The 18,239-nt window shown below is 38.5% G+C and overlaps 1 protein-coding gene across 3 annotated transcripts in view; it reads left to right on the top strand.

Moving 5' to 3' along the window:
- Nucleotides 1-18,239, top strand: part of LOC147233206 (diacylglycerol kinase zeta-like) — a 126,708-nt gene that overhangs the window by 12,811 nt on the left and 95,658 nt on the right. For 2 of the 3 annotated variants that reach the window (XM_086147801.1, XM_086147800.1), the window contains exon 1: nt 3,580-5,304. The exons of the other annotated variant lie outside the window; for it this stretch is intronic. In XM_086147801.1, coding sequence (XP_086003927.1) covers nt 5,027-5,304 — 278 coding nt within the window. In that variant the 5' untranslated portion in view covers nt 3,580-5,026. Of the gene's footprint in view, nt 1-3,579; nt 5,305-18,239 lie in introns of those variants that run through there. 3 annotated transcript variants of the gene reach the window in all.

The raw sequence follows: 18,239 nt of genomic DNA, 5'->3' as shown, positions 1-18,239 counted from the left end.
AGCAGATGGGCCCGCTGCCTACTTTGTGTAAGGACTGACTGTCTGTGCTGCGACGATGGGCAAACTGTCACTTAGCATATCGTGATTTTATCAGGAATATTAACGAGATTGTTGGGGGGAAATTAATCCTGCCACATGAGTGTGCTTGGCAGTGGCCCGGGAACATGAGGGCCTCTGCAGGGACAGAGCCAGCTGACAGATGGCAAGGATCTGTATGACTGATTAAGCCAGCTGAGACTCTGTGAACTGTGATAAGGGATGAGGAATTTGCTTAATTAAGTTCTTTAGATTATTGTAATTGTTGCCTTCAGACAGAGATTAAAAAAAATGCTGCCTAAAAATCAATGAAATTTCACCCTAAACTAGCAAGTAATTCACAAAAAAGAAGTTAATTGTCAAGAAAACATTAAAATTAGGAATAAGCAAGATAATGTATTTTTTTGGAACACCTACTTTATTAATGATCAACTGTCAATGTTAGCGGATATGAATTCTCAAGGTGACGATGTCAAAAGAAAGTGAGGAGTTAAAGCCAGGAATTAGACGGTTGTGAGCTGTCCTGGTGGAAGTGGGCCTCAAAGAAGACATACTAAGAATTTTTAAGAGATCATTTCATTTTATAATAAAAGTATGATTTGATAACCTTTTATGCTGATGTTTTAGGTTTAATGTGACAAAAACAAAAGTCACAGGACTTAGATCGACATATTATTCCATCCAGAGCGGTGGAGTGATTTTATTTCTTCAGCCCGTTTTCTTGTGCTGACTGGCAGTCGCTCTAGGGGATGGTTGTTTAGCGGCAAAGCGGTAATCTGTTATATCCCATCATCCATCAGAGCTGACTGAGGCTGGGGATGAAATTAACCGGTCCGATCAGCTCCATGTTGAATTTACTTTCAGCCTTCAACTGAATGTCTGATAGTTTTTGCCTACGTGACGTCGATCTGTTGACACTGCTGTGTTCACTTCTGTCATCATAGCTTTTTACTCAGCTGCTGATAAACCTCACCAACTCTCAGTTAATTTTGCTCAGAACAATCACTCAACAATCTCTCCTTATTTAAGCCATTCTTTGCTAAAAGCTTTTATGATTGATAGGTGTCTTTTTGAGAGCTATTATCACTAGTTGTTGGTTGACCCTAATCTAGGATTTACATTTTGGACCCTTTGTTTTGTCAGACTAAACCCACAGCATCACTCAAGTTTTTAAGGGATAAGATTATGCATCAAATAATTTTTACAATACTCAAAAATAAACACTTGATTACGTTTAATAACCCCTTGATCACAGTTTACTGAAGATTATTAATCCTGCCTTTCAGGCATGTTTGTAATTAACATGTAATTACTGGTACTCGTACATGTACTTAACTAAAAAAAAATAACAAACACTGGGTGATGATTTTTTATTTATATCTGATTGGGGTTGATTTTTTATTTATATCTTCCCACACATTTCTAAACCTATACAGGTTTTTGTAATTTGAATCTGTTTCAGGTTTTAATTTTAAAACGAATTGTGAAGTTATTTCTTTTATTGATATAATTTCATATAAATCTCGGCCCTGAATATAAACTGACTTTTGTATAGACTTTTATATTCACACTGAATTCATATCAGTCAGCTGGCAGCGGCTCCACCTGTCACATCTTTCTCCTGTGAACCTGCCCCCCACTGGGACACTGGTTTATTTTGGGGTCAGTCTAGGATTAATACCCGATTCCATAATCAGAGCCCTTGTTGGAAAGAGGCGCGGAAATGGGTCAGATGTGGGTGTTTGCAAGTTAAAAGGATCTCTCAGAATTGTATGTTGTGCTGCTGAGTGGCATTTTATTTGTCATGGAAATCTAGAGTGGGCGATGGATGAAAGGGAGCAGTGATAACACATATATGTGAGTGTTTGTGTGCACTGCGTTACCTTGGATGTACAGAGTCACTGAGGTGGCCTGTCAGATAGCACCAAAAACAGCGACAGGCCTCTGTTCATTCTTCCTCTGATTTCAAGGAAGGATGAAATAATACAGAGATTTTATTCCTGCACATAAATAGCAAGTCGACCATGAAATCATAACTGACATTATGGTTCTGAAAAGGGAGGAATTGTCCAGGGAGCTCTTGGTAGATTCAGATCTGGTCCTTGTAAAGTCAGAGAATTCTTAATTAAAGAAGCACATACTGCTATTGTTATTCTTCCAGGTATGTGCCAATTTTATCTTGAACATTTGATCAGCACATGTTGATAAGTCCCCATTCATAAAATACAGATTGAATTTCTGAAGTAAAATACTACCCGCCAGATTAATTCCAGTTTCTACCATAATCTAGAGATTTTATTTAGTTGAAGTAAATTATGCACTTACTGCATCCCTCGTACACGTCATGCCAAAAATTAACAACCGCTCCCGTGTGGCTTACAGTGGTTGCAAAAAAAAGCTGGAGAAGGAAAATATAATATGCGATACCCCATCTGATAAATAAATCATTAATAATATCAGAATACATATGTTAAAGTCCAACAATGATTCATAATATTTGGAAAACCCTAAACTACAAATTAAAACCCCACAGTAATGATTTCGTGCATTAATATTTTCAAATGCTGAATTTCAAATTAAGCAAAAATGGTTATCCGTGTTGATATGATTGAATAGGCAAGACTGACAACTCGACCCATTTTCCCTCGGGGACAAATTCTTTTTTTTATTCTGATTCTGAGACATGCATCTCTAGCATTAACCACTAGAGGGGGCAGTGAGCATGTGGGATTTAAGAAGAGGTTGTTTCTACTCGTTCGAAGACACATTAAAGTAATATGCTCCTCCAAAAAAGTCACCGAAAGCATGAGGTGGTTCCTTCAGTTGAAAATGACCTAGAGTTTAATGGATCTGGCCATTAAATTGTTTCTGTTATAAAGGTTTGTAATAGTCTTTCTTGCTAAGACACCATTTTTTTTCTTTGAAGGGTTTGGTTGTGTTGCGTTGTGAGACAGTTTTCAGGAAAAAGAAACTCTACAAAACAAGAATTGATTGTAAGTATGGTCTCTCAAGAAATGACAAAAATTGTGGAAGAGATTCAGATTTGAATCAGTTAGCAAAAGATCAGATTCCCCTTTGATGCGAGTAATAAATCTTTTGACAATAAGACACATTCCTGTTTAAATCCAGAAACTCACTTCAAAATAGTGGATCTGTTTGTGGTCTCAATTTTATTCAACAAATGCTGACTATCTTTTTTCAACTGCAAGAAAAAATCCCTGTGATTAACTATATCAAAAAGAGATTAGCTAAAGGTCAAAACATTTAACCACCTCATTCATATTTCTTAACAAACTCCTGGGGTAGTTCAGCTTCACACCCCTGAGGTCTTCATGGAGTTAGTCACCAAACAGATTATTTCAAGAAAAGTCATCGGCAAAATCCAAGTGTTCAGATACTTCAGACTCTCACAAAACTAGGACGATCAAGTCCAGATCAGGAAAACTGGTGGGAGTTTCTGTCAGGCATGTGATCAGGCAGCTAACAGGGAGGACAGGATTGTTGTCATTATCCACTTCCTGGTCTGCAGCCGGGCGAATAATCAGTGAGTTCAGTGTGTGTCTGTCTGTCTGTATGTATGTAAGTAGTATGTGTGTGTGTTCGCGCGCGTGTGTGTTTTTTAACTTAAGTGTGTTTGTTTGTATGCATGTCTGAGAATTTGCTTTGTGTGTGTGTGTAGATGTCAGCCCCGTAAGGAGTGTGATTAAATCCAACAACAGAAGAAGAGTGTAAAGTTTTTGAAGGTGGAGGAGCAGGAAGATGGAGGTGTGAACGTCGAACAGAAAGAGGAGTGCAAAGAGAGGAGTGATACGACTCCTGAGCAAGTGACGAATGGAGGAATCCTGGCGCGGATTAGCTCTCCCTCAGAACTTAATACTAATCTATCCCTCCACAGACACATACACTTTGTGTGTCTCGTAGAAAGACCTTTGGCATGTGGATTATTGACTGTAGCCCCTGCAGGGTGGCCATGTTTGGAGTCCCTGAGGGAGTTTTGAAGGCCTGGCAGTTTGTCAAGAAGGAATGGTTGTAACGCAGCGTGCACCTTGTAAAGTGTGTAAACTGTGATGAAGAGTTTTTTTTTTTTTTTACAATATTCTTGAACGATTATTGGGTGCAGACACTAAGATATCGATCAGTTTTCTAACTACCAGGGATAGCAAGTCTTTCCTATAAAGATATCTTTCAAACTTTTTTTAGGTTGTGAAAAGGTGCCATGTTTGAAACAATTTCAAAAACCAGTAAATCTGTGTCCAAAAATGGATTGCTTTAGTATATACTGATACATACTGACACATAGATAATTGCTAACTAAGCTATTTTTAAGGGGCATTTCCTGCTCATATTTGTCACAATTTTTATCTTTTGTAAACACAATGGTAAATTTCTACTGTTAAATCAGTTCTACGAGCTACAAATTGCAGTCAATGCTTTGGCACATTCTACTCGAAGGTAAGAGGAGCAAGCCATGAAGATTAAGCCATAACATTATCTAAGAACACAAAAGCCTGAATTTTTAAAGTTTTTGACAGTGTATCTATTTTATATACCTTTTCTACAAACTGAACTGCATTATTTTGGAGTGTCTCAACAGGCCCGATGTAAATTACGACCCACAAAGAAACTGCAGATGACTAGCGTCCCCAAACTCCTGGATTCTATAATAATCGATAATAATCGCTGACTTTCCGCGAGCCTGAACATGTTGCCGTCCAGCTCTCTGTTTACAGCTTACATTTCCCGCTATGAGAAATTGATGACTTGAAGCTTGTCAAACAACTGGGGGGAGGGGGGGTCAAAAGTCAGCTGCCTGTAGGACACAGGAATCACCCTGAGCGGTGTGGTGGAGATACAGCCTGGAGGACAAGAACATCTGAACCTTCCTTTGGGAATACCTGGAATATTGCTAAGAGGGTTTGTAGAAGTCAGTCCACTGTCTATGAAGGTTGCCTTAATATATTAAGACGACATACATCGAGGGGGCGGGGGCATGAGACCCAAGGACCCCAGCTCTTGGTCAATCATGGATCTGGACTGGGGAGGGGATTCTGACCACCTTGAAGTCTACGGGACTACTGCGGAGGAAGGGGAGGCTGAAAGAGAAGAGGACATGACGCCAAATGTCACAGATGGCGAGTTAAGCTCTGCATCCACCTCGTCGTCTTCCTCCCTCCCTCCGGACACTGCCTACTTCTCCCAGAACTGCGTTGAGGAAGACTCGCTGAGCGGCTGCTCCAAGTCTTTCACCGCACTCAAACTCTTCAGGAGGTAAGGTTGAGGCTGATGGTCCAACTGGTTCAACCAGGAAGTGCAGTGTGAACACAGGTGGAGTTTTCTTTGGCGTAGGTGGGCTCATGGAACCCCTAGTAACCACAGCTAGGGTTACATGTAGAGATGTGTCTTATTTGTAACAGTTTTTTACAAGACCATAAATATTTGCATAAAATAACACACAGAGTAATCTAGGGGTGTGATTGATTTTTTATTAGGACTAAATATTGACATTTCTCTAGCTTGGTATGCTTAGGGTTGACCAAGGGGCCTCTCACGCTGATAATTTCTGTAGGTAGTTGAAAGCAAAAAAAACACATGATATATAATAACTTTCTTCATTTGTCGCTTAAATTTGTAGTGTTCAAAGTTTGCCTAAGGCTAGCAAATCCCAATGTATTTCTTGTGAAATGAAAGACTGCACATAAACATCAACTGTCAGAATACTTGCTTCACACACTCAGTCTTCTATGATGTTATATAAATATGTAAATAACACTATATAATGAGATGATCTAATCAGAATTTTTGCGTAGCTCTTTGACTGAGGATGAACATATATTTAAAAAAATTTGTCCATACAGAATAACCCACAGAATAATCACACAGAATAACCCATTGTATTAATTCTATTATTTTATTAGCATCTTTGCAACTTGAATGGGAACCAACTGGAAAAATATATACAGAATATATAGATTGCGTTTGAAAATATGATGAATGATATGCAAAAATCGAAAAAGGCCTGATGCTGGCATGGGGGGTAACCTTGGGTATTCTCTTTGAGGGCTGTAGTATTTGATCTTGACCAGCAGGAGGAGGACTAGGCTAATAAAGAATTTCCAGTTGTTTCCCTTCTATAAACCATAACAGTTGAGGAAGTTTGTACCTTAAAAACTATGGACTTGGGAAAACCAGAGGAAATTACTTGTGTGCCTTTTTTTTATTTGTTACTCTTGCACTCGCAGATTAGTTCTTGTGGTCACAGATTAATCTTCATCCATAAGCAAAGTGTTAGAATAATTTGTTCATTGTTCATAATAACTTCAACTCCGACATACTGCACAGAGGTGTTCAGTGACTCCCTCTGCAATCCAGCAGATGCGATTGCAGTTGCAGCTGTTGCAGGAGCTCGATCTTCACCCAGACACACTGCTAAGCATGAGATCACATCTGATAAGATCTTCTCAAATATCAGGAAAACATACAACTGGGAAAAACAAACAAACCTTGCTCTTGAAAAAAAAAATTAGTTCACACATTCAGGGAGGAATTGGTGTTCCTTGTTGTGCTTTGTGAGCCACTGTAGGATTATGTTTGCTGTGCGTGTATGTGTAACCTTGCTAGTGGGTCACTTGTCATCATGTGACAAGGGGTACAGGATTCCCACGGCAACAAGGGCAGCAGTTGTCATGCCGACGGAAATGGCGATGACGGATTGGCCTCTGGCATGGCGAGACACAATCAAGACGAAGGATGATGGTGGAGCCCTGGCGGCTGATTTGTCTGGTGTCTGCTGGTGAAAACACATACGGAGTGACTGTTTGCTGTTGGTATGGTTACCATGACAATAAGGCTCACATTGAGTGATTGAGCATAACAGACTCCTAAACATTTGTAAATTAGAGAGCAGGTGTGCAGTGTCACGCCAGGGTTTAACTAGTAACCACTAGAAACCACTCCAACTGTTTTTTTAGAGAGCAAATGCAGATTTTTAATGGAAATATACAGATTTTATTCATCAAATAAAAACAAGTGTGATCTGTCAATCATATGTAACCTAGAAGTGAATGGATCAAAAATATGTGAATTTTGATCATGAAGACAATCTTTTTAAAGATTTGCACTTTTGGAGTGAAGAGAGGTGTAAAAATATTCAAGCTCTCAAACTATCAGTCTGCATAATGCTGGCATGGGTAGTGCTGCATGCAAGCAGCCAGCAAATCTGCTCTGAGATGAAATCACAAACAGATGTCCAGCAAAGATATTTAAAGCAACTCCATAGAAACTGAATAGGCCGGATGTTTGATACTGAAAGATAAAAATTTTCATTTGTTAAGGGTAAGATTGTACGTCTGTCAATTTTCAGTTTTTGCCATAATACATTAATTGTATGTGCTGCTGCGGCACTCCTGTTTTTTTATTTTGGCAACATGGTGTTTATTTTTTTTGACTCCAGAGTCCATATTGAAAAGTCTTGCCACATATGGATATGTGTGACTGTGCTTGCCACTGCTGGCCTTGTGTTCATGTGTGTTTGCTTGTACATTTAGATTGTCTGTGGGTTATATAAATGCAGCCCTTCTTTTATAAAGCTGATTAAACCTTTAAGGTGTCTAATTTATGGGGGAATTTAAATTTTGTAGCCATGACCTTCCACTGCATCCATAAAAATAACTACCTTTTCATGTATTATTAATTTTTACTCTACCATCTACTCAATGGTGTTTTGAGTCTGTTACAACTATTCAAAAGGAAAACCTGATGCTTAATTAGTCCTACTTCTCATTTCACAGTATAAGTACATTTCAAATTGTGTGCATAATCAGTATTTGGAGTTCAATGTGAGAAGGTATCCATCATACACATTCAGGTTGGAACTGTTTTTTTTCTTTCAATCATTTTGGCATAGTTTCATCCTGTGGACCAATGTGAAGACATATCCCAGTGATCCACCTGGCTCTGTTGTTCCCTCCTTCCCCTTGTCTATTTGATTGATTCCCAAATGACACATGAACATGCTACAGGAAGGAAATGTATCCTCTGTCCTCTGTGTATTTCATAATCTGTGTGAGCGTGTATGTATGTGTCCAGCATTTGTGCATGCATTCATGTGTGAGCATGTTTTGAGTGTTTTACACCAAGGAAGTACAAGTTTATTTTAGTCCTCTCTCACTCTCTCTCTCTCTCTCTCTCTCCCTCTCTCTCTCTCTTTCACTAACACTCACACACACACACACACCCTCGCTAATGTGGAAGGGAGGGAGGTACACGAAGGTTTAGTGTGAGCCTCGGCAGATAAACAGGCAAGAGATAGACATGGAAGAATGAATGGATAGTTTCCACCTCCTTCTCCAGGTTGGCATTTAATTTACTACTTATGTTTTAATAACAGTAATGTTTTCTAACATTGCTTGCAGGAAATGTTGTCAAGTGGTATTTTTCCTAAAACATTCTGAGAACACCTGGTGTTTTTACACATGGAGATGTGTGTAGTTTCGTCTACAAACTCTGTTCAGGTAAACTGAGTACAACTTTAGTGTCGCTGATGCAGTGCTGTGTCGTTCCTTGTCATCAGTCAACCCAAACACACCAAGGTAACGTTAGCTGCTATGTGAGGGCTTGGCCGTTACAATTAAAAAAGACAACGATTGAAAAAAGACAACCAGTTTTACATTTCTTTGTGTTGGTGTGACATGAAACCTCAAAAAGCAATATTTCCAAATGTGATAACAGGTAAAATTATAACCTGAAGGCACTTGAGAGGAAGTGGGGTTATTTGTGAGCCTGTCTTGGGGTTTAACAAAACACTTGATTTTTTTATTTTTATTTATTAATTTAATTTATTTATTGAATGGAAATGCCCAGAAACCTGGTTACTGAGCTTTCTGAGTATGTGCTTTGACAAGTCACATAGTCAGGGCAAAGCTGGTTTACCCTCGTCCAATTTTTTGAATTTTAACACAATTTCATTCATTCATTCATTCACTCACTCATCCATTATCCTGCTCACAGGGTCACTGGAACCTACCCCAGCTGTCATTGGGCGAGAGGCAGGGTAAAAAAACAACTAATAGATACTTTATCCAAGTTGGCAAAAAATAAAAATGGAGTATTAGATTCCATCTGTTACTACCTGTTAAACTCTAACATTTCTGTGTTGTTCTAAGTGCCTGGAATTATAATTTTTTGGATGATGGATGATGCTGAGACTTTCAGATGTTGGCATTTCCATCAAGTTTCTCTTGTTTGATACTTCAAAAATACAAATCAAAGTCCAGTGACGGAAACTACTGGTGTGTGTAAAGGACGGATATTTTTATTTGACAGGGAATCGACTTTGCTCAAACCTCTGCAAATCCAAAAACAAATTGAGCTTTTGAACATGACTGGAGAAATTTTACAGCCTATGTGACGAGTGAACATGATGGATCAATACTGGCCAAGGAGTCAGATCTTGTTCTGTGTCTGCTGGGGTCTTGGGAGAAGAAGGGTGGATTAATAGTAAATTAGACCCACATGAAAAAAAATATGAAAAATTCCACCAGCACTTTTGTTGGTGATCTCATCTTCCTAGAATTATTTTTCGAAGACGGGTCATAAAACTAATACGATGGGACCGCAACCAGCAGACTCCAGATTTTAGGTTAGCAATAATTATCTTTGATTTTTGCATTTCAAGTTTAGCTGGAAATTTAAACCAGATTTTAAATAGTGATAGTCACATTTTAATAGTGAAAGAAAGCCACACTTTGAATATATTAAGATACCTTACAGGGCTAGTATAACAGCCACTCTTGTCAGTGAATAAAGTAGTTGGAGTTAGACAATATGATGTTTTGAGTGCTGGGGTCACAAGTCTACTTCAACCAATTTTAAACATCTCAGATGGGGTGCCACTAAAGATACCAGAACATTACCACACATCGTGTTGTAAATTAGTTTCCATGTTTTTCCTAAATGCAGTAAGGATTGGCAGTAAAACCTGGAGAGAACAGTAGTGTGCTCTATGTTCCCAGTGTGAGACTTGGTTGCAGTGAACTGGTTCTCGCCTGCGTTAAAGGAAGAAAAGCGCACAGTTAAAAAAATACAGAAAACTTAGCGCATTTCCACAGTATCTTTGCACTGTGGACAAACTGACAGGTGAACAGGGGTCTATTGTGACTTTAGAGCTTTTCCATTGGGATGCAGAGTCAGTCTGAGAGTGTATTTGTATGTGCGCGTGTGAGTGAGTTGGGCTTGTCCTCCATATACGTCAAACCTTAATGACTCATTCCCACAGAGCTCTGTCAGTTGACCTTAAGTCCATTCATTCCTCATTTTCTGCCCATAATATGACTCCATTGTGAAGAGGGGGGGTTCAAGAAGTAACAAAGGCTTGCAAGCAAATACCCTTGTGTCACTGTCATTTAGAATCTATTTAATGGTTTTAATGAATAAGGCATCACCTTTTGGCACATGGAAGGAGAAATTCCACCGGAGAGTTTAAAATGTTTTTGGATATGTACCATGGTAGATTAAACTACTCATCAAATAGTTTCTCTTCTGTATTTCCAGATTTGCAGCAAAGTGCCCAAATTAATTTGTATTTATTTGTTCTGTGAGATTTTTAACCAATAGCCCAGGTACTTAAATGTTTTTCCGGCTATGGACTTCAGGGTATTCATTGAGCCCTGAACCAATGCAAACTATGCTGACAGAGACCTTTGTGGCCTCAGAGGGCCAAAACATTGAGCACCATCAGATAGAAAGGCACTTGTTTGTTTGTTTGTTAGCTTAGTTGCTGTTAGCATTGACAAATTATCCCAGTCATTCACAAAGCGTTGAAAAATGTTATTCAGTTCGATTGCTGTTCAAGAAATGCCAGTGATAATTGTGACTCGGCTGAACTATGCTGTATCTGTTTAGATTGTTCATGGCAAACAGCTGTCAATCACTGGCAAGGTGGCATATGGGCAGTAAGCCCAATCCGATGTCACTACAGGCTCAGCAGGGAGATCAAAAACAGCCGAGAGCAGAGGCAGGTAAAATCAGCCAAGTGATCTGAGTTAGTCAACAAATCTATCAATAAATCATCTGAGTACTTAAGTTCTGCTTTTTCTCTTTTGCACTCATATCACTGTTTTGTTGATTTGTCAAAGTATTTTTGATTTAAAAAAAATCTGCAGTCTTTACTGTTTATACAAATGTGTGAGATGAAGCAAGATTTTTAATCAGGACAAAGGCTTCTTGCAAGTTTCAAATTTTCAATTGTTTTCTGTCTTTTTTTTTTTTGATTATTCAGGCAGACAGCAAAGAGTAGTACTGATAGTGAGCAACTTGATAATTTGGGTCTCATTCAGGTACCAGGCAGTAAGAAGACTGAAAAAAGGCAAATTTCAAAAGGCCCTATCATTACTGTTTGCTCACTTAATAAAGTGTACTTTTATTTGACATCTTCCTCCACTGTTTGCCTGTAAACATAGCTGATGGGATTATCCTGAGAAAGGTTACTCAGGTGTGTGCATGTGTGTGTGGTGTGTGTGTATGTGTCACAAGTATGCTGTTTGGACTAAAACATGTGCTGTTTAGGATAAAAACATCTCTATTGGTAATCAGACCCTTTGCTGCTCTAATCTTATCCTGTTGATGGTCTAAGATGGATTATTCTGATAAAGTTAGTCACTAAATGGCTGCTGAAGAGGATCACGTTTTTCCTGATGTCAGTTGATGCCCCCCTATTTCCCCTTGACCTCAAATGATCTCTGTCTGTATTACATGACACTGCTATACAGGGTATTTATAAAGGGTTGTTACTGGAAGGCAAGTAATAGAGAGGGGACGGCCCAGAATAGAGTCTTCCTTTTTGTCTCCATAATGCATGAATACTGTCAGGAAATATAAACTTCCCCTCCTTAGTGACCCACTTAGTGACTCCCTCTCAGTCTGACCATGTCAAGTGATCATTCGATTTTATTAAATTTGTTGCGCACATGGATTTGCAAGGCCCTAAAAAGCCGAAAACAGTTTGTGATCAAAGCACATGTTGATGTACACATCTTGTGGCCGAAATGGACCAGCGAACAGTTTTATTTTACAAGCCTCTTCCTTATAACCACAGTCAAATATGGAGTCTAATGATTTAGAGACCTTCGACAATGAATATGAATGTGAAAAAGAATTTTAAGCCAGTAATGGTGTGTATTTGACCTGCATCTGAAGAGATCCACTAATGTTATATGATCGAGTGGTTAATTAAAAAATATTCACCCAAACTTTTTTAACTAAGAAATTCCACAGTTTTGATAAGAAATACTGAAGTACACATGCTGCTTTAAAGCACTCTGTCCATACTGTTGCTTCAGTTCATATTTCCTTCTATGGTCTTGTCCTCTGAGGTATAAACAACATCTGCCAGTTCCAGTTCTCTCGTTGTTTCTGCCTCTCTGTTTTCCGCCTCAATGATAAATAATTCCTCAACTTGACTGCTCCACTCAAGTCCTGACTTGATTGGCAATAATAGTCTTTTATAATAGCCTCACCAATTTTTTGAAATTCTTAACTTTATTTTTTTTTTTTGCTCAACCCTAAACATAGTTTTATTTTTATTCAATATTTTCCCTCTGCCATTTTTCTGACCATGTTTTAGCTAAAAAGTATTACATCAACTTTCAAATGAAATATTATGTTATCTGCAGAAGCTGTACTAGCTTTTTTATTTTTTCACAACTAATTCTGTGGTGACAAATTAAATTAAGGCCCCAAAACTGTGCCTTGTTGGATCCATCTTCAATATGTATACACTCAGATGTCCTTCAGTCAACAGAATCTAACTGATAAGAAGTGGAGGTGCAACTCTCAATACCATATATTTGTAAATTTTAATAAAATGTTTAATTTTATATATGTCCATAAGCTAGTGTTATTTTGACGATGTATTTGTCATCATCACAGACGTCACATCTATCTCTGCTAGATTTCATAGGAAAGAGATTACGCCAAAAAACAAAGAATTGAGAATTTAACCCCAATACCGCATCACTAATGATTGCAGAACAAAGAGTTATCCTTCAGCATCTTGAAAGAAACTTCCTTGATGTGCTGAGGAGAAGTTCATGGTTTGTTAACTAGGTCACAGCTCGGCCCATGTCAGAGGTTCCACAACATTCTTAGCTCAGATGTGTTGCCATGTCAGGAGGGCATCATGTCTTACATATCATTCAAATGCAATTCTTAAAATGGAAACTGAAGAAATAGGAAGTAACCTGACCAGAAAAAAATGGGCATTGAATTGTTTTCAAGTTCTCTGTGTGCTCATATGAGGAAGTCCATGTATTTTTTTCTTTCTTTTTTTTGGTAAATACTTTCCTCATTGAGAAAAATTATGTAATTGACATCGTCAATCAGAGCTCATTATTTTTCTTGGTGTAAATGTATTTTTGGGGATTGCCACTGCTTTTCATTTATATGCCAAATTAACAGGGGTGTTTTAATCTTGTTTCTTGCTCGAAAGGCCGTTCTTAATAGCGGTTAATGTTGACCAAATGTGGAGAGTAATGGCCAGGACAAATGTTAGTGTTGCTCTTTCTCACATGCATGACACGCTAGAAGTCTTTCTGTGTCACACACACACACACACACACACACACACACACACACACACACACACACACACACACACACACACACACACTGCTGCTGCAAAAGTTATAGATACCAGTTTTACTTTACTGGAGCTGAACCACAAAGAAGTCACCATCCGTTTTCCCCCGGCCCTATTTTTATTTATGCTTTTTGTTAGTGATGCTTTCACACTTTTGTCCTTTCTGGCATAAATTAACTTCTCTGGCGCCGAAGGTTTTCGTTCTGTCCTGAAAAACATGTTGCTGTGTAAAACAAATAAGGTCTGGCTTTGCCCCAGGGAGTGGGTTAGTTAAAGACATCTGATCTTATCAACTGTTAAAATTACCATCACACATGTACCAGCACATTGTTCAGACCATTCAGGTTTTGGGCCCCTGGACGGTACATTTGGCCCTCTTTTGTTTGAAGAGCGGGACCAGCTTTCAAAAAGTATGACATGGCCCCTGCAGTGCAATCTAATTCTCAGTATACCTCATTTTGTCTGTGTGTGTTTGTGTGTCTGTGTGTGTGTGTGTGTGTGTGAGAGAGTTTTTACCATGAAGGCTCTCAGAAGACTGTCCTATCTGATGCCATCAAAATGAACTAATGCTGTGTGAAATTGATGTTTGGTCTGCATGTGTCCTGTCTGTGCTTGATCAATGGTTTCTGCATAAAAATAGTCAAGGAGCTGTGGGAAAGTTTTGCATATTTCATTTCCTTAATACAAAGAATTTTGAGCTTGGGTGAGGTGTTTGCAGAATTTTATCTCAACATATAAAATATTACGGGCAGTTGGTAATATTTTCAGTCACACTGTGCCTCCACCTGCAGTGGAAAATAAGACAGCAAGGCTGGGAATCAAATAAATTGAAGGTTAAAATTGAATGTTTAAATTTGCTTTACACTCAAGCTTTAAAAACAGGCGTATACTTCTTTTGACTCACAGAAGGAGCAGCTTGACAACTATATAACAAATATTCATTGTTTGAACTTGGTGCTCGGGGCCCCTACAGCTCTGTTACAGCATCTTTTATTGAGAAAAACTGCTTTACCAGGTCAAATACCGAATTTTTCGGTCTATAAGTCGCAGTTTTTTTCATAGGTTGGCCGGGGGTGTGACTTATACTCTGGAGCAACTTATGTGTGAAATAATTGAACTCTCTTGCTCTGATGTGTGTCTGCGTGTGTGTCTTTAATATATCAGCGATCGTCACACACGCACACGCCAACCAATCAAAATTCCTCGGGGGCAGGTCATGGCAGAAGTGCGTTGTGAAAAAAGATGCTACCAGCGAGTTCTGTACCTATGAAAATTGATCATTTCAACATTCCCGGTAACTTATGAAAACATCTGAGAAGGGCTGAACAAAAATGGCACGGAAAAGAAATTTATTCTGCAGGTAACAATCCGGAAGTAGTGAAATATGCACCTGGAAACTGCAATCGAACATCAGAAAGAAAGTTTGAAGTTAATGAGAAACGTTTAAGGGACTGGCGAAAAGCGGAGGTTACTCTTACTGAAATGAAGAAAACTGAAAAAGGTAATCGTGGGCTAAAAGCTAGCTGGCCATGGCTAGAGGGACGAGTTCACACATGGGTGCTTGAACAACGTGCTGCCGGGAGAGGCTTGTCAATGGTACAGTTGCGTCTTCACACCCAGGAAGTTGCCAAGGAGATGAATATAAGTGACTCTGCGGGAGGACCTTCCTGGTGTTACCGCTTCATGCAACGTAATCGCCTCTCTGTCAGAGCAAGGACGCCATCCTGTTGCGATTCAGAAAGGCTGGAATTATTTGAACTGCAACTGACGATGACTCTGACGTATTTACGTACAGGTAGAAGAGGAAGCGGTGTATTGTCTACCTTCAGAGTTGGCGGAGTTGTTCAGAAGTGACAGTGAAGAAGAAGATTTCGTTGGATTTAGTGATTACGAGTGACACTGATTGTTTGGTTGTGGCATGTGCTATATGCTATAGTTATTTGAATGACTCTTACCGTAATATGTTACGTTAACATAGCCTAACAGGCGCGTTCTCAGTTCGTTGTTTATGCTTCATATAGGCTATACTAGGCTATACTTATTCAGGCTGTTGTTCTCTATTGTATTTTTATTTTAAATTGCCTTTCAAGATGAAATGTCTATTCTTGGTGTTGGATTTTATCAAATAAATTTCCCCACCAAAATGAACTTATACTCCAGTGCGACTTATATATGTTTTTTTTCATTCTTTATTATGCATTTTTGGCTGGTGCGACTTATGATCCGGAGCGAGGTATAGTCTGAAAAAAAATTTCAACTCAATTTTCATTCACACAATTTTTCAACTCAATGTCCACCTGGTGAATGAAAACCTATATATATTTAGGTTAGCATTCATTTAAATACATCATCAAGGAAAACAGTTTTTCTCCTCGAGAGCTGTTTGAGATGAAATGAGAAACGTTTAATAAGTATTTGTCTACACACTCCATCAGACCAAGCTCTGCAGGAGTTTGGTCCCAACCCAGGAGTGGAGCACCACACTCTGCAGCAAATACACAAGCGCTGCAGAGGAAGCTATGGCTTGTATATTTGCAAATGTAAATATTGAACGCACCAGAAGAGGTCTGGAAACTCTTACACACTCAAACACACCGTTCGACTCTCCATACAGTTACCATCAGGCACCAGGTTCGACTGAAAACACAGAAGACTGTTCAAGTCATCCTTTTTTTATTTTCCTGTACAAGGTTTAAAGTAGATTTAGCTCTACATCGGTCAAAACTGATGAAGCGAATAGTTAGAAGATGACAAATATTTTTAGAATAGTATATTAATTATGTATGTAATATTTTTATTCTTTTTTTAATACTTTTTCTGTCAAATGATAATGTAAATGGATTATCCCATGTAGGACACTGTGTATGTTGCATACTTGCAAACAAACATTGAAACCTTGAAACCATCGAAACCATTGGTAAATATAGTTGTGGTTCATAATTTTTCCCAACATGGATGAGTGCAGATATTTTTTGCAGAGTGCACCTTTAGTTCAGTTTGATAACCTTTAGTTTTTCTTTAAAAATTGAAAACCTCTCCATTATCATCATGCCCAAATCATTCACGTTGTGATTCCTGGACATTCATTTGAATAATTTTTCATTTTTTAACTTCTTTCCCACAACTGCTGTGTGTACAAATCTGATTTCCTTGGATACCCTCAATACAACAGCACCATATACTGCAAGGAATAAGATGTACAGTGTTTATGTTCCTTAAATGGCATATTTCGACTTTGAACCAGAGAGATACTTACTGAGACCAAGTTTGCTTTTTTCATGGCAGCAGTTGAACTTTAAGGAGGGCAGTTTAACTTTACAAAGACCACATTTACCGTACTAAAATTTCTCTGCAAATACCAGATTAGTCCTTAAAAATTACAATCTGATTGGATCCTTCCATCCTTGAAGAGCTAGGATATACAAAATCTCCCTGTTCATAAGTTACTGTAAAATTTGCATTTGCCATTTTGTGCAAAAAGCAAATTGATTATTTTAAAATCATACAATGTGTTTTTCTGGATTTTTGTTTTTGATTCCATCTCTCACAGTTGAAGAGTATCTATGATAAAAATTACAGACCTCTACATGCTTTGCAATTGGGAAAAGATGAAAAATCTGCAGTGTATCGAATACATGTTCTCCCCACTGTACATTTATTTATTTCCAGATGTATGGTACCCACTCATTTTGTCTGAGAGCTGCTGTCAGGCCTAACAATCAGTGGACATCAGAACATGAATGTATTTGCTTATACGCTTTTACAGTATGTTCTGTGCAAATAACAGGTGTCCTAGAATCTGTGCCAAATTAAGGTGACATTATCGGCCTACCTGACCCCTCTCAGGGAGGTCAAGGCAGATGTTTTTTGCAAACAGTTATATGACCCCCCCCCCCCCCGCCCTTGATAGTTTTATATTTATAACAGCCATTAAAATCGTTTTAGACAAATTCAAAAGCTAAAGCAAGGTGTGAGGACTAAGCCTGGCTTCAGTTCCCTGCCTCTTGTAAGCAGCCTGAACATTATGTTCATCCATACACTGAGGCTGTAATACGGATTTACATACATTATGACAGAGAATTACTGTCAGCCTGAAGCACTGGAACATCCCAGCTGGCCAGCAAGTGTCATGACAGAACAAGGGCTACATGTCAAGTATGATCCGCCCCCAGGCATTTGATGGTCGCTCTTTTTGATGTCAGAAAGTGTGAACCATAATTTTACAGTTTTATTAAGTAACAAATCCATTATTTGGCACACTTTACTCCTGATGAATCATAATAATTGAAATGTTGTCAGAAAAAAGCAAGAAATAAGAAAAAGGATAAACTTAAAAAAAATCAATCAGGGGCCTGTTGATATTTGCGAAGAAGAAATCCATAAAATATAGCACGAAATGATGTGTAATGGTATTAATCAGCCATACATGAACTGAAAATTAATCAAGACTTACTTGAGTATTACAAGAACTTAGGTTCTATTCTAACTTAGGTAGTATTAGGTTCTATTCCAATAGTGCTTGGATTTGCTGATATTATTATTATTCCTGAGTGTAGCTGCTAGAGGATTG

This window comes from Fistularia commersonii, chromosome 6 (assembly GCF_037954325.1).
Source record: "Fistularia commersonii isolate RoL2024-O1a breed Wild chromosome 6, RoL_Fcom_v1.0, whole genome shotgun sequence".
In the NCBI taxonomy this organism is placed as follows: Eukaryota; Metazoa; Chordata; class Actinopteri; order Syngnathiformes; family Fistulariidae; genus Fistularia; species Fistularia commersonii.
This window is presented reverse-complemented; position numbering and strand designations above follow the sequence as displayed.